At 33.9% G+C, this 17,049-nt stretch overlaps 1 protein-coding gene and 1 long non-coding RNA gene across 2 annotated transcripts; both read left to right on the top strand.

The window, feature by feature from the left end:
* Positions 1–535: 535 nt before the first annotated feature.
* Positions 536–3,698, top strand: LOC120086998. The gene is made up of 4 exons (XR_005484396.1): positions 536–1,987; positions 2,065–2,611; positions 2,690–3,085; positions 3,191–3,698. It is a non-coding gene; the product is annotated as an uncharacterized LOC120086998 (long non-coding RNA).
* A 3,999-nt stretch (positions 3,699–7,697) lies between these two features.
* On the top strand, positions 7,698–10,241 carry LOC120085147 (GPI-anchored protein LLG1-like). The gene is made up of 3 exons (XM_039041023.1): positions 7,698–7,899; positions 7,989–8,045; positions 9,635–10,241. Exons 1-3 carry the CDS (start codon positions 7,806–7,808, stop codon positions 9,991–9,993), a joined length of 510 nt encoding a protein of 169 aa, XP_038896951.1. The 5' UTR covers positions 7,698–7,805; the 3' UTR covers positions 9,994–10,241.
* Positions 10,242–17,049: the final 6,808 nt, after the last annotated feature.

Below are 17,049 nucleotides of genomic sequence, written 5' to 3' on the forward strand. Positions count from 1 at the left end.
AAAATGGAATGTATCAACCTAAAAAATTTGTTTAAGCTGTTTGAGAAAGCTTCAGGGGAGAGTATCAACTTCTCAAAATCAGCAATGTTGTGGAGTCCTAAAATTTTAGAGATTTAAAGGGATTGAACCAAGCCTTTGTAGCAAAACAAGTTCGGAAGTTGTTTTCTAATTCTCAATTTTTTGTGGCCCTGGTTCCTAAAAGCATCTACTTTATGGATGGTGATATCTTATTAGCTGAAAACGACCATTATCCTTTTTTCAGATAAGGGAGCTCTCAGTGGGTCTTCGGTATAGTTGGAAATGGCTCTTCAGTCAATGTCTACTCCAGCCTTTGGGAAAATTTGTATGGATGACCCATTTTTTGGGCCCAAAATATCAAATGACCTAATTTTTTAAAATAATGTCAATCAACCATCTGTTCACATCATTGCCATACTAGATTATGAAAATGCCTTCCCTTCTTTGTCTTCTTACCCTTTTACTGAAAACCAACCAAAACTAAAAACGCTTCAAAGGTAATGGCTTCGTATCGCTCATAAGCTCCAGACGGTCTTGCTATGTCTGAAATCGATCATTTGGGCTTACAAAATCTTCCAATGCCACGAAAAAATCGAATCTGATCGGTAAGTGATTTCAATCCGTGCCGATTATGTCTGAAACTAATCGATAATAGGAAAAGGATGGGTTATTCTGGGATTTAGAAATACTGTGAACCTATGATTTTTTTGGTTTTCGATATGTTCTGAGGTTGACGATGAGTAAAAAGAGAGAATGTGAGCGAGATAAGTGAGTGAAATTGGCGAAAACGATACTAAAGAGAGCGACACCAGAAAGGGTGGGTCGTTGTAGGGTTGAGAAATACTGTGAACCTATAGTTTTTTTGTTTGTTTTTTTTTTGTTCTCAATGTGTTCTAAGGTTGAAGACAAGTAAAAAGAGACCAAAGAGAGCGACACTAACGAGACAATGTCTGGCGAGCGTGGTTCTAGCGAGATTGAAACAGAATGTAGTGTTTACAATTTTTTTGAAGAAATTATTGTTTGAATCTTTATTTCATGCAGGAGTGATTTAAGATGTCAACACGTTTTAGAATACCTGTAGTCGACCGATTTTCCGGTCAAGTAACAAGCTTGGCCCACATTGCTAATGCGAACAAAATCGTGAAGGAGAAGCTTACCCCATGATAGTTAGAGATGTTCAAGAGAACAATTTTTGGGCGATTTGTAGACATTGACATGGTGTTCAACAACCAAATTATCCACCATATGTTGTTGAGAGAAGTGAAGAGCACTAGAGCTGACTCAATGAGATTCTCTGTTGGCGGAAAGGTCGTCACGTTTTTTAAGGATGATTGGTTTGTGGTGATCCCCCACGCGAGTTGATCAGAATGAGAAGTCCTCATATGAACTTGCAATCAAGTATTTTGGTAATTGAGTGACAAAGGATACATTACATATCAGTCTATTAGAGGAAAGATACAAGTAGTTGGTTCGAAGATGATGAGGATGCTGTGAAGATCACCTTAGTGTACTACATGGAGGTTGCAATGATGGGAAAGAACAAGCAGAAAGATGATTTAAGGACGTTCAAAACATAGAGTATTACAATAGTCTAGACTGGGGTACCATTATTTGGGAGAGGACATTCGATGCCCTAAAGATTGCATTGAATGATAAGATTAGTTTATATATGACGAAGGTGAAAGGAAATAAAAATTATGTCGTGAAGTACTTTTTGCGTGGATTTCCAGAAGGTTCCAGGTAAATTTTCTTAACATAATAATCGTGTTGTTTGATTTAACATTACTATTGTTCTTAATATATGTTAAATCTTATTTGGGTATGGACGTACGAGATCCTAGTTGCATCGATAGCTGGGAACATTGTTAAGCAAAGGAGCAAGGTGGCTTTGCCTCGTATATTACGATGGTCATGCTTCCATTTAGTGTCCTTCAAAGTACTCGAGAGAAACATATTCGAGTCTAACAATGTAAGTGTACTCTATGCATAATATGTTTATTTGGTTGTTAAATTGACACTAACCATTTTATTGAGATGTTAATGCAGATAAAGGTCAAAGAGGGTCTTGTCATGACCGATGTTGAGAGGGAGTTTCGGGATACCCTAGTGGATAGATGACCTATATTCGATCTAGGTGCCAATGATGATAGTGTTGAAAGCAGTAGTAGGTCGAGTAGTGGAGGTAGTTCTGAAATCAACGATGATGATCATCGTGGAGGTAACAATGATGAACATGAGGATGCTGAATGTGGAAGGGTGGATGGAGGGACATACACACCTAGTGATGATATGTTCCATGATGTGGTGGGGGACGTACGATGAGGATGAGTTAAACCTATATGATGTCCATCTTACGGATTCCCATAGAGAGCGATCTATGGATGAGGAGTGTCATAAGTGTGTTGGCCGCAGGGAGGGAGCCCATCCCAACGATTCTATTTATTTGTACTTGCAGAGCATTGACAGCTCACTATCGAGGTTGGATGATCATATATCTATTTTAGATAGTCGTGTATCCAAGATCGAGAAAAACATGACAGACATGAAAGCACATTTTTCAACCATCCAGTCACTATTGTAGTTTATGTGCAAGGTTTACATTTACTATCGTATCTTTATATTTAGTTTTTACGTGTTCGTGAACTCATCATTTTATGTTTACTAATTGAAGAGTTCCATGGTGATTAAGGAAACGACAAGGTCACCCATCCCATATACAGGTGACGATGCCACGATGTCGCTCATCCCACCTATTGATCCCAATACTACTGATGCGACTACCTCTTATACTCCCGTGCCCCCTCTAGAGCCTTCAAATACCACTATTACACCTACTCCCATTGCCCCTCTAGAGCCTGATATCATAGAATCACCCACTGACATCCAACCTATAGAGGCTAACGTTCCACATACACAGCCTGACGTGTCTACCTCACCCACTGACATCCCACATCCAGAGGCTGACACATTTGACTTACTCACCATGCCACATACAGAGGCCGACACGTCTGACATCCTAGAAGCCAACACTTCTAATATTGTTACGACCACATAAGAAGTTATATTAGTGAGTAATTTATTGATCGGTAATCTTTGTTTATATTCTTTATTTAAAATTATATATATTTTTTATATTTCTTGATGAGTAATTTTTTGTTATCTGTTTATGTAGGTCTCGAAGAACTAGTCCTAAGAGGAAATGTGTTGATAAATATACTCCTCCAGCTCAACTAAAGAAGAAAATAACAAAAGATGATGAAACTAGGGTACAACTTCCATATGAAAGTCAAAAGGTTAAGTATCCTCTCCCGAGTGTGCCTAAATCACTATTCAGAGCGATTATCAGGTACAACATAGCACATGATGTTCCATTTACTATCTTTACAGAAATGATGGGTTGGATCACCAATGAGAATACAGATAACGAGGTTCGAGAGAATTCCTTTAAGCAACTATCGAAGCAATTTTTTAAGGAATTGATTAAACCAAGTTTGTATTTTGACTGATATAGTAATTTTTTGTGCAGACCGTAAATACTTTATTTCATTTTATGAAAGAAAATTTTTATAACCGACTTGACATGTGCATGCAGAAGTTCACCATCTTGTCAATTGGAGTAACGGTAAACTTTGATATATTTTGTTGTGCAGAGTCATTTTACGATGATCATGTAGTCTCTTAATGCTATCGTTTAGTAAAACACTTTTACTTGATAGCTTGTCTCCGTGAGTTCTTTTTGAATGAAGCAACTTCTAAATTTAGGAAAACAATTTTCCTTTTATCTTACGATTACCATAAAACTTCTAATAACCTTCCAATCAATCGGTTATTAGAGAAAAAAATTAATTATGATATAATTAATATATTATAAATAAATATGATAACCAACTTATCATATTATATTTATAACCTATAGTTTTAATAATTCATCACATAAAACATATAAACCATAGTTCTTTTTCTATTTTATAGTTCGTAGACAAAGCTAATTCAGAATTGTCTTTCATTCCAAGGCATAACTTGTATCCATGCGCTTCATATTCGCCTGGAGTTCGCTCCCAGAAATATAGCCATCCCCACCCCCTCACGTCAATCCCACGAGCCTCTTATCCATTCTCATTCGATCTTAATGTAAATCATATTTACATTAATTCTTCAAAATAATATATTTCATACATCACACCAATTATATCACATATAATTGAATTTTCTCTTGTTAATTTAAACACTTCAAACTAACCCCAAAATCTTATTCTCAACTTGAATCCATTGAGCTACTAAGGAGACCTTATGGACCTGTAGCTTGAAACTCCAACGGTACGTGAATAACTAACTAAACTCTTTAGTCACGAGATCCACCATCTGTTAACTGCCGGACACACTACTAAAGATCGACAGCTGCACTCTTCTCACTACAGATATATTTCTGTGTCCATATTAACCAATCAACAACGCGATAACCCTTCACAAATTGTTCGTAAGTACAACTGGGCCAATTTACCATTTTACTCTTATAGTTACTCTAACTGCTTAAGTACCATTGATTCCTCTAATGAACAATAAGTCATAGTTCTACTATGACTGAGTCTTCTCTTCCAAAAAGAGGGTGTGACCACTATGTTCAAGAGCCTGAATCAGCCCTGAAGGGAGAAATTTATCTACTTGCTCCTGCTTCGGAGAAGGAGTGAATTTCATCTTGTGTAACTGAGTTTCCAGCTCCCTAATCAGACAAATCCTCAAAAGGTAGGCTTGTTGAGTTCGAAATCTGGCCACTCTCACCCATACTAATCAAAGGACCGCCCTCATAGGCAGGAGTTCCCCAAACACTCAGAATTAAGGTCATGTAACCTATGGTCGTTTTAATAAGATGTAAGTCTCAATTATCAACAACGTTATATAAAGAGACTAATCGTCTTATGGTCTGGTCTTATACAAACTCTTTGTATAGGACACCCCTTCTCGCCTTGTTGACACTCACTGTCTAATAACTCTTGCGGAAATAACTCTGATACCAATGTACAAATTGAACAATCAACTGATTAAATAGGCCCATTTTATTTTACAATAATGTAACGTTTATACAAATCCAAGATTTAATTACAAGTTTACAACAACAACTGTAAAATCCTCGGAAAATGTAACTGTGGCACGTGGCAGACATTGACCTTAGCAGCACCCTGGAACTCCTCACCTTTCGCTACCTGGGAAAAGGAAAATCATTTGGAAAGCATGAGCTATAAAGCCTAGTGAGTGACCAGAAAATTGATTTTTATCAGAAGAACTACCCCACATTTGGGTACTTTTGCTCAGATACCTTCTTAACGATGTCCTTCAGTATCGAGCTACTCGGATACCTTCTCAAATGTCCTTCGATATCGAGTTTTAAGTAAAACTAATCATAAAATAACTTTCTTTAATAAAACTTAGAAAACATGTCTTTATCTGAAAGATCTTTGTTTAGCACATGGTTTCTTAAAACATTGAAAACATTTTAGTCAATCACTTTGATCGTTTAGGAACCTTCCTTTCTAGAAGTTCCTTTGTCACCTCAGACTCCCTTTTGAACCTTAAAATCCAGATTCAACTTAAAGCTCAGATTACTCATAGTTATAGGCTTTATCTAGAGATATTTCCTTCTACAAATATGCTCTAAAATGTCTCAGAAATATTATCCTAAAAATCTTAGCTCAGAACTTCTCGTGGTTTGGCTGTAATCATCAAAACATCAAGACTGGCCCAACTTACCCGACAGCTCGACCCTTCTGTCTTTTCCTCATTCTCCACCCGATTCCTTGGAGCTTTTCTTCGAAAGCCCACCATGAAAACTAGACTCCTTTAACTTTCGGATGGCTTTAGAATCACATTAAATGCATGAGTATTTCTGGGAGAACTCCTCGTTCCAAGTTGATGTTGCTTTCCAAACTTCATTGTCTAATTCGTCCTCTTTGAGCTTCTATGTCCAACGCATGGATTTTTGCTCTCAACGCAAGTTTCCTCAACTCTCTCACTCTTCTTTATGTATTTGTAGTTGTGATCTGAAAGAATGAAGTCTTTGGTCCTATTTATAGGCGTCCAAGATTGCTCCATGGCCGACACCTCCTACTTGGCCGCATGACCAAGTGTCTCTTCCTTACACCATCAACGCAATCTTGCATAAACACAATCCAATGTGTCTTCTTTCTCTTTCACCAACGCATGGCCCTTAACTTTGTATGTCTTCTTATGCTGCCACCTCTTTTACTTAAGACTTAAGAATTCTTCCTAACAAGCCACATGTTTGTATGACATCCTCCATGAGTTCATCCTTCATATGCGTCCACAAACTCTTGGATGTTCAACACATCACTTCCATTTTCCTTCCTTCAACTGCATGCCATCACCAACAACCCTTTCAATGCATCAACACAACTTCTTCCAATGCATTGGTCGCTTCCAACGCATCAACACAACTTCTTCCAACGCATTGGTCCCTTCCAACACATCAACACAACTTCTTCCAACACATTGTAGTTCCCTCCCAACGCATCAACACAACTTTCTATACTTAGCCAAATTTCCAAATTTTCCCTCCTTCCAACGCATCACACACAGCATTCTATACTTAGCCAAATTTTCAAATTTTCCCTTTGCCTAAGTACTTTTTCCAAGATCTTGTGGCCAATGCATAACAATGCCTAGTCCAACACTTAGTCAATTTTTAGGGATTTAAGCTTAACTCAAAGCTACTCACATAGCAATGCCTAGTCCAACACTTAGTCAATTTTCAGGAATTTAAGCTTAACTCAAAGCTACTCAAGGAAAATCTATTCAACACTTAGAAATTTCCTTTTTCTTCAACATAGGATTTAACTTTCTCCTAGTTAATCCCTTAATTACCTACTTAAGTAGGAAAAATGGAAATCTGGGTTTCATAGGAGCGATCTATAAATTCTCATTTTGAGATTCTTCAATAAGATCATGAGTGTTGAGAAGTTTGATTGCCCTACAGAAAAGAGAAACATAGCCAATGTGATAAATATCAAAAAGTAGCAAACTGGGTGGGTTAAGAATACTAAATTTTTCAACTTTCCTTACACATCCACAATGCATGGATATTAGATTCAGAATCTGATGGCAAAAAAGACATGTCCCATAGATAAAATATGACGACTTGCAAGAATCTCACATGTGGGAAGAGTATTGAGCCATGCCTTCCAAATAAAAATTTTTACTTTGGGAGGAATCGCCAAAAACACATAATCATCCACATCTTACTCATCTAAAGGTTCGAGGAGGATGATGCATTAAAAAAAACTACTTGAGCTACTTTGTAATCACTTTGGACGGAATATATGCCTTTGACAAACAATGAAATTTAATACCTTGGTTTTAACTTTCAAATATTATAGATCAATATCTAATATCATTAACTTTAACAGTTTCTTTTAATTATTATTTTATTTTATTTTTAAAAGGTGGGTAACCAACCTGAACCGAACCGGTTCGATTCGGTAACCCAGTTTCCGCGTTTAGCTGTACTCCATCCATCACATCACACTACGCATGTCTTTGCCGAAATATGTTTGTAATAAATACATTATTTTTTTATTTATCATTTTTTGAAAAAAACAAATAATTATGCTAATTTCGTTTTCATTATTTATTTATTCACTTCGGACGTGGGAATTAAAAAATATATATACAAGGTACAAAATACAAAAACATTTTCTAAGGAGAAATTCAATTCAACAGCCTGTCTCGCCTTGCCGCCGGAGAAGAAGAACGACCTTCTCTCTCTCGCCGGAATTATGCTTTCCGATCGATCCTTCTGCAACTTCACAATGCTTCTTCTCCTCTTCCTCTCACTGCTTTTCACTTCTTCTTCATCCACTTCCATTTCAGGTACTTCAGATTCACAATCGCCGCCACATTCTCTAATTTCCCTCTCCTTCTCTACACCTGTCTTTAACTCTACTTTTTTTGTTTTGCAGGAGATGTCTTTGAATCGAAGGTTTCGATCGGTCGGAACCTTCTACAGGCTAAAAAAGGTTCCACCCCTTCTCTTCAACATCTTGATTTTGTTTTTTTGCTGAGTTCGTAATCTGAGTTTAGTTGTAGGCATGTTTCTATTAGGTTTTGTGAGCTCTGTTTTATTTGTGCTTGTTTTGTTTGTATAAGATCTTGCCGATCTGTGTTTCTTCTCTCTCGAGGTTGTGTGGAATTTGGGGTTACTGGATATGACTTTAATGGGTTTGAGTCTCACCATTTGATTCTCTCGTTTTCTAATCGTGTTCTTCTAGCTACGACCGTCGTCGAAAAAGGAATTCAACCGAAATAGTAGCTTAATTTTATCGGGTCGGATGATTTATTGATTTCATTATCGTATTGGGTTTATCCGTCCGGGATTTACGCTCTGATTCAATGACATTAAATGGGAGAAAAAAAGTATGCGGCGTAAAGTTGAAAAAATTGTGGGTATTCAATGTGTATTTCTTCCTTGGGATTAATTGATGTTCATTCTGTTTGAATACTCTTGGATTGTTCATCATATGGTAAGCCAACTCAAGATGAAAATATCTAAATTTGGCATCTCATGAGTTTCTAATGCGAAAATAACTGAACTTGTAGTTGAAAGAACTGGGACTCATGGTTTTAACATTTTCGTACCACCCGTATGTTTACAACAATGAGCTATCAATTGAGCTTGTTCATATCTTGTAAAAGCTCTATCCATACATTGGATTATAAAGTAGATATCACTTATATTATAAGCTAATGTAAGTCCAATATAGTAATTTGTTGCATTCATTTGTGAAGATAAAAATATAGCCTCTTAAAAAGTCATTTTCTATGGTCTCTGTTGTCTATACATCATGCCGGCCTTGTTTGTCTAGATTTTGGCTTTTATTATAATTTTGTATTAGTGATGTGTTACATAAATTGTTTTCTCAACACAATCTTGGAGGTTGGAACAATTTTTTCTTTTCTTCTCCCGAAATCTTCAAATCATGTGCATTAAGAAAATTAAATACTTAGTATATGTGCAGTTTTTATCTGAGTGCAAATGCTTTTTTCTCTCCTGAATTTCCGTCTAGTATGTTCATGCGGAAAAAGAAAATGATGTTCATTCCTCAATTTCCACCAACTTACCAAGTATTAACTTCACTTCAGTAGACGCAAATTAAAGAACTAAAGATGCTTTATTTTAGCCTTTGATTAGAGATCTGCCACTTTTGCCTTTATGTTTCATTTTTTAAGTCCATATATTAAGCATATGACAATTGATAAGCTTTTAGATGAGTTTACTTAAGAGGAATGAGCAGTTTTTGGTGCATACCTCTCTCTTTCATGGAGGAGAAAAAGATCTTGATGTCGTTTTGATAATTGCTAGTATTTGATGATTACGTATTTTGTCTAGATAATCATTAGATTCCTTAACCCCTACTCCTTATTAGTGGTCTTAATCATATTACATTAGTACTCACCATGCTTAACCTCTCCAGATTTCAAATAGAAGTCCGAACTTTGTAGTGGTATTATGGCTGACATTATCTGTGTATTACCAGAGATTTATATTTTCTAAAGCTACGCTAAAACAAATTTGATCTAATCATGTAATGTTGCATAATTTATGCAGCTTGTCCAGTGAACTTTGAATTCTTGAACTACACCATCATCACAAGCAAGTGCAAGGGGCCTCGATACCCTCCCAACCTCTGTTGTTCGGCTTTGAAAGAGTTTGCTTGCCCTTATGTCGATGATCTCAACGATTTAACGAATGATTGCGCTTCCACCATGTTCAGTTACATTAACCTGTATGGAAAATACCCTCCCGGTCTCTTCTCTAGCGAGTGCAAGGAGGGGAAGGAAGGTCTAGAATGCACTGTGCTCGCACCTGCCTCTTCCGCTGATCTAAATTGGGGCTCGATAACACGTTTACCATCATATTCACTGATCCTCTCGACTGGATTCGTACTGCTGTTATGGCTATTATGATAAGGTCCAAGTGCCTGGCATTCTTTTTCCCCTTCCAATTTGTTACTGTACCTTAAACATCCTGGAAAACTGCAATTCTTTATTACCATGTATTTATTATCATAGTTTCATAAACTAAACTTGTGTATCTATCTACCACTCTGATAGCTGTGGAAAGTGAGTTCTTATTCATGAGATTGAACTGCAAAAGTTTCTTGTTTTAGGTTTCTGTGTTTTTAATTTGTCAAAGCGACTTGGTGTGAATGTTTTATAGATATTTTATATAACTATTACTAATAGTTCTCATTTATGGTTTATTTGAAATTCTTTTTTTTTTAAGTACGGATTGAACCATTTGATCTCGTGCTTACCAATATACTTGAATGTCAATCGAGATATGCTCACTTTGATAATTCTAGTTTTCTGTTGTGTACATACGAAAATTATTCTAATTTTTTTTTTTTTTTAATAGTATCTTTTTCATTATATATATATAAATTAAAATGCATCTTGATGTGTGTGATACAATATTGATAACTGATGTGTATGACTTCTTAACAGAAAAGTGATGAACTTCCAGTTAAACTGAGCTATTTCTAACTGACATGGGTACTACAAATGAGACTGCAATTGTAAATCAGAATGTTTTTTTTTTTTTTTTTTTCATTTTTATTTGGGGAAGTTGTTTTAAATGAAAAAATGTGAAAAATATTTTTAAATATAGCGGAATGTCACAATCTAGACACTTATACAATTTTTCACATTTGAAAATCTTTTAATATTTGTATTAAAATAAAAAAATATTAGGATTTAAAATATAGAGTAGGATTTAAATTTTTTTCACATTTTTCACTCAATTTCTTTTTTTTTTTTTTTAAAAAAAAATTTAAGACATGAAAACAAAGAGAAGTAAAGAAAAGAGGTGAAAGTTTTTGATGAATAGATTAGCAATTAATGGAAGAATTAAGAAACCCATTTGGGTGTTTGGGTATAATGTGTAACTACTCTACTTTTATTTCTCCCTACTTAATTAATTACTTTCTGTTTCAATTTCCTTCTTCGTTCTTATTTTGAAATCTTCATTTCTAAAATGCCAAAAAAAAAAAAAAAAAAAAATCTTTATTTCTTCTTTGAAACATAATCTTTTTAAGCTACAAAAGTTGAATAATCAATCCCATAAATTATGGTTTGTAATTGGTGCTTTTGCGGTTTCTTTCTGCTTCTTCTCTTCTCTCTTGTTTCCTCTAAACCTTCAACTTTCATATCAGCAGGTATATTCTTTTATGTTTCTTTGGAAAGGTTTTCTTGTTCTTTTAATGTTTCTTTTGTATTTGTCTCTTGAATCTTCCTCTTTTCTTGTCTGTATTTTCAGATGAAAAATTTCAATCTCATACTTCCATTGGAAGGAGGCTCCTTCAGACTCAAAAAGGTTTCTTTTCTTTTCCTTTTTATACCCTTTCTCTATTAAGCTAATTCAAGGTTTAATTCATTTCATCCTCTTTTATAACTATTTTGTTTTGTTTTTTTTTTTTTTAATTTTAAAAAAAGAGTTTTTTTTAATCCACTCCAACTACACAACAGATTTTTCTTTTTAAAATTATTTAAGAAAAATAGGAGAAGAGTTTGTCAAATGATGGGTGCGACCGTTCAAGATGTAACTAAGTGTTTTTTCCTTCTTTTAATTTTAAAATTATACTTGTTTTCACACAATTTTTAACCAAAATTTCAAAAACAAAATCAAGTTTGAAAAATTCATATGATTTATTTTTAAAAACATATCTAAAAAGTAGATAATACAGTGAAAAAACTATAGGTAGATATACAGATTGTAAGCTTAATTTCCAAAGATCACAAACTATGAATGAAATCGTTACTAAATGGGTCTTATTTTTCTTTTTTGTTTTGCTCTTCAAACTTTCAAATGGTCTACTTTGGTCAAATTACTAGTTAATTCTTAGATTTTATAGGTCTATGATAAAATGTTTTTAATAAATAAAAAAAAGCTTCCTATTTAACATTTAAGGGATCTATTTTTTAAAAGTCATGGATTTAATGGTGCATAATTAAATTGTGTGTTTAATCGATCTATAGATGTTACAAGATGTGAATCAATTGGACATGAAATTGAATTTATTTTTAATACAACCAATAGAGTACGAAAATTTGAATCTATAACCTTAAGAGAAAGAATACATTTTAATTATTACTAACTTCAACTCATTTGCCACAAAATTATAAATTCAAAAACTTATTTTCATACTCTTAAATGTCAAGAAACTTTTTGTTGAAAAAAAAATCAAGAGCCTAGTGGTCATAAAATTAAAAATTAGACTTTAGTTTGATGTTCATTTGATTTTTAAAACTTAAGTTTTGTAAACACTACTTCTAGTTATACTATGAATTTCTATGTTTTATTATATTAACTTTTTAATAATCAAAAGCTAAAAAAGTAATAGTTATCATATTTAGCCTTAGGAAACCATTAGACATTTTTAGCTCACTAAAGTTAGTACAATATAGACAAAGGATTCGAATAACAAACCTCTTAATCGCGAATACATATTATATCAGTTGAACTATGTTTGTTTTGCCATTTGAAACCCATAGTAAAGGTTATTTCCAATTGTATATTCATACTAATTGAAAATAAATAACCATTTCCTCTTGTAAATACCAATTTACTATACATATTAAAACATCCAATTAAATGCTCAATTACAAAAGAACAAAAAATCACTAACGTGAAAATATTTCAATTAATATAAACTTGGACTTTCGACGAAGAGATCAAATGTTTGATTCATCCACCCTGCATATTTGTTAAACTAAAAAAAAGTAAACAAAAGAAAAGCTTACTAACCGGGTGTTTTCATTATTTTGAGATGATAAACCACTAAGAACTCTATTTAATAATCATTTGGTTTTTAACTTTAAAAAAATGATATTTTATTTTCTCTGAATTTCTTTAATGTGGTTTTCATTTTCCTCTTTTGATAGGCTTCTTATTTCATTGATCAATAAAATACATACGTTTATTTATTTTTAAAATACAGTTTTTTTTTTTTTTTAAATAAACATTTGAATATTTAACCAAATTCTAATTTCTAAATACAAGTTTTTCAAAATTAATCTAACAGACACTACTATGATTTTTTTTTGTTATCTTTTCTACATGTACAAGTATTTTCAAAATCTAATCCAACTTTTGAGATGTAAAAAATAGTTTATTTATGTATTATTATTATTTTTTTTGAATTTGACTGGCTATGTATTCAAATTTTTACTTAAGAAAAATAAAAATCACGATAAACAAATGGTGAGGAAAAAAAGTTTATTTTAAAAAAACTAAATGGTTATCAAATGGGATCTTCTCAGTTTTCAAAACTTAACTTGAATTTTGAAATTAGTAGTATTTATAAATTTAATTTTCAAAAATAATGTTTACATCCTTTATAAGCACAAGCAGTATACTAAAAGTCATAAGTGAAGGAATGGCCAAAAATAAAACCTTGGAAGTTCTGATCATTCTTATGCAAGTATATTGCATTATGAATAAACTCACAGATTCTCGAATGATGACTTTTTAATTAAGTGGTTATAAACGCTTTTTTTTTAGTATTTAGAAAGTCAATTCAAATAAGTTCGGTAAAACTGCTTACTAAAACATTTATCATTCTCATGTTTCAATATCTCATTTTGACAGCTTGCTCTGTTAGCTTTGAATTCTTGAACTACACAATCATCACAAGCAAATGCAAAGGGCCTCTATATTCTCCAAAGCTATGTTGTTCAGCTCTAAAAGAACTTGTTTGCCCTTATGTTGATGCTTTAAATGACATGACAACTGATTGTGCTTCAACCATGTTTAGCTATATTAACCTCTATGGAAAGTATCCGCCTGGCCTTTTCTCGAGCCAGTGTCGTGAAGGAGTCGAAGGTCTTGCCTGCCCGTTATTGCGACATCCATCCGACTCAAACTCAGCTTTACTCTCGAAACATTCATCTCCTTCAATCATCATTGCCTCTGGACTTGTATTTCTGCTTTCGTCGCTTTTGTGATGCCCCGAGCACCCTCGTTTTGTTTTTGTTGTTTGTTCTTTTACTTTATAATCAGAGAAGAGACTCAATTCTTTGTAGTTCATATTCATGGGGTTGGGTAGGGCAAAATGATCTCTTTACTTCTTTACCAAGCATAGTTGGTCAGGCTTGGAGAGCTATGTAAAAGTTGTTATGTTCCATAAACTCTATATATGTTTCTATTAGCGGTTATTACCTTATTTTGTGTATTATCTTTATAAATAACCAAAATGTGTTTATTAACTTGAATATAACTCAATTAATTTAAGCGTCTTTCTTCAACTAAAATGTTAGAGGTTCAAGATTCTACCCACGATTATTCACGAAAAAAAGGTGAAAAAACACAAATATGTTCTAGTTGAAGGTAAAAATGTGTTTGGTTTTTTCCCCCTGTATTTCTTATTGAAAAAGGAAGCGTTGTTTTTTTAAGTACATCAAGGAGTGGGGGGAGATTTCAACCTCCAATCTCCAAGAAAAGAAGTATAGCTAATTACCTTTAAGTACGCTCATTGTAGAGTGATGTTTTATGTTTATGGTCGTGTGTTTCTTGCTTTTAAAATTACAGTTTATATGAATTTTTTAAAGTGAAGTGTATATGAATTAACATTAAAAATAAACTATTCAAAATTGATAAGTTATATTTATTTTTAAAAACATTTATTATGTATTTATTGGACAAAGATGATAAAGGGCAAGATAAAATGACATGGTTGACCGAGGCCCGAAATGAAAAATATCCAAATTTCTTAAAATTTAAGATTTTTTAATTCTTGCTTACAACATCTTCAAGCAATTTTACACAATTACGGTCATTGAACTCCTCTTGCCTAATCTAGTCACCTTGGTTAACTTTTTCAAACTACCAGTCATTGAACTTAAGATAGACCTTAGTTGCTTGACAAGCTATACACCTCAAACCTAAACCTAAAGCATTTTTTTCTTTTACAGTTCCTCCTAGACTTATTTGACTACTAGGATTCTTTTTCGATCTTTTGTTTTCCTTTTCTTTTTATTGAACCTTTTCCCTATGTCTTTACTCTTACCTTCGTTTAGCATACTAATACTGGTGGTGAAAGTATCTAAGTACGAGCAAGAGTTACCTACTTAGATTAGTACTCACTTCTTTAAACCAACTCTTTGCATTGTGGCAAACCACAAGTGTCATGCATGCCCTTTGGCTACTTGACCAACTCAAGGAGGAGCCTCTCTCTCTAATATGTGACTATATAAGTCAAATACAATGTTACAAACAACACGAAAGACATTAAATCAAACTGTGAGAACAATATAAATATAAAAATAGAGATTGGTTACCTAGTTCAGAACAATGATACCTACGTTTGAAGGTAGAGTGTTTGATGAAAAGAACTTCGCTAAAATAAAGTTGAGCAATTACAATGAATTACTTATCTGTTAGACAACCTCTACATAGACTTTTGAATAGCTTCCTCCTAGTGAAGAGTTTAGACTCCCCCTTAACTCGAAAATTCCTCTCTTGTTGCACCATTACTTTTTTCATCTTTTATTTGAAACACACTTCAAAACAAGCTAGTTTATACTCTTCTAAGTGTGAGAATCCTAATTATAAAGGGAGCCTAAGCCATTACTGCCAGAGAAGGGATTCTCAGTCGTAGGGGGAGCCTAGGATTCAGTTTCGGAGAAGGAGTTCTCCACCTTATGGGGATCCTAAGATTCATTAGTGAAGGGAGTTCACTGACTAAGGGGAAGATATCTTAGTGAGAAGAGTCTCACACACTGTCGGAAGTCGAAGTGTCTAACACTAATATTATCAAACTTAGAGGGAGCCTAAGTACACTTGAGAGAGAGTTTCACATCTAGGGGGAGCCTAGATGGTAAGTGAGTTGAGCTCTACGTGAGTTACTGTAGTGATCGTAGTGGATTATCTTTTCTGAGCACACTGCCTCCAAGAAGTAGGTGGATTATCACCAAACTGAGTTACCAACTTCTGTATGCCTTTACTTGTTGTTAGTATTTTTGTTGTTAGAGTACTTGTCAATACTTTTCATTTAACATCTTTATTTTGAGTGGGGATTCATCTTATTGTTTTTTCAATTGGTATCAGAACTGGTCACCTTCACCTCAAGTGCTTCGATCATGGATGGGATCAAAGAAGGTGGCTCTACCACTTGTCCTCCTGTTCTAGATGAAACAAACTGTTCTTATTGAAGGGATTGGAATTCCCTAAAGTAGAAGCATATGAATGCATCGGTCCCTGTATTCATTTTACAGAACATACAAAATTATAGAGTGAAGAAAACAATGATAAACATAAACCTAAGCATGCTTCTACTGTGCAATTAGAGAGGAAGGGATTAAGATATAACTCAGGATTAAGATATAACTCACCTTTGAAGATATATATCTTCTTGTTTCATCTCTACGACACGAACACAAACTACTCCTCTCGATCTCTTGAACCCGCAACCACGAACACAATGTACGGGTTGAAGAGGACACCACCATGAGGTCTTCCTCATTATTCTTAAGGACGAGATTCGTGCAGAGGTGTGAGCTTACACTCAATTTTGGCAAGAGTGAAGGATTATGAGAGATGGTGAGTGATTTGAGAGAATTCCTCTTCATCCCAAGAGAGAATCCTGAGGAAGAAGATGACGTTGAGAGAACCACTTTCTCTTTCATCATTTTTATGTGAGAGGTGGGTTTGAATGGGTTGAGGGAGTTACAACTCCCTCCCCATTTTTAATTTCTAAAAATCAGATTTCATAAATTTGAATTGTTTAATAAAATTAATAATATATAAGACTGTTTTCAAATATAGAAAAATAAATCAAAATATTTACAAAATATAGCAAAATTTTAGAACTATCAATGATAGACGCTGATAGATTTCTATTAGTGTCTATTAGTGACATTGATAGACATTGACAGAAGTCAATCAGTATCTATCAGCGCCTATCATTGATAGTTCTAAAATTTTGCTCTATCTTTTAAATATTTTCAACAATTTTACCATTTGAA

This window comes from Benincasa hispida, chromosome 9, assembly GCF_009727055.1.
Source record: "Benincasa hispida cultivar B227 chromosome 9, ASM972705v1, whole genome shotgun sequence".
NCBI classification, from domain to species: domain Eukaryota; kingdom Viridiplantae; phylum Streptophyta; class Magnoliopsida; order Cucurbitales; family Cucurbitaceae; genus Benincasa; species Benincasa hispida.

Coding starts and splice junctions, on each gene's coding strand:
- LOC120085147 (XM_039041023.1), top strand. CDS start 7,806: ATGCTTTCCGATCGATCCTTCTGCAACTTCACAATGCTTCTTCTCCTC. Junction 7,900..7,988: donor TTCATCCACTTCCATTTCAG/GTACTTCAGATT, acceptor TTTGTTTTGCAG/GAGATGTCTTTGAATCGAAG. Junction 8,046..9,634: donor CCTTCTACAGGCTAAAAAAG/GTTCCACCCCTT, acceptor TAATTTATGCAG/CTTGTCCAGTGAACTTTGAA.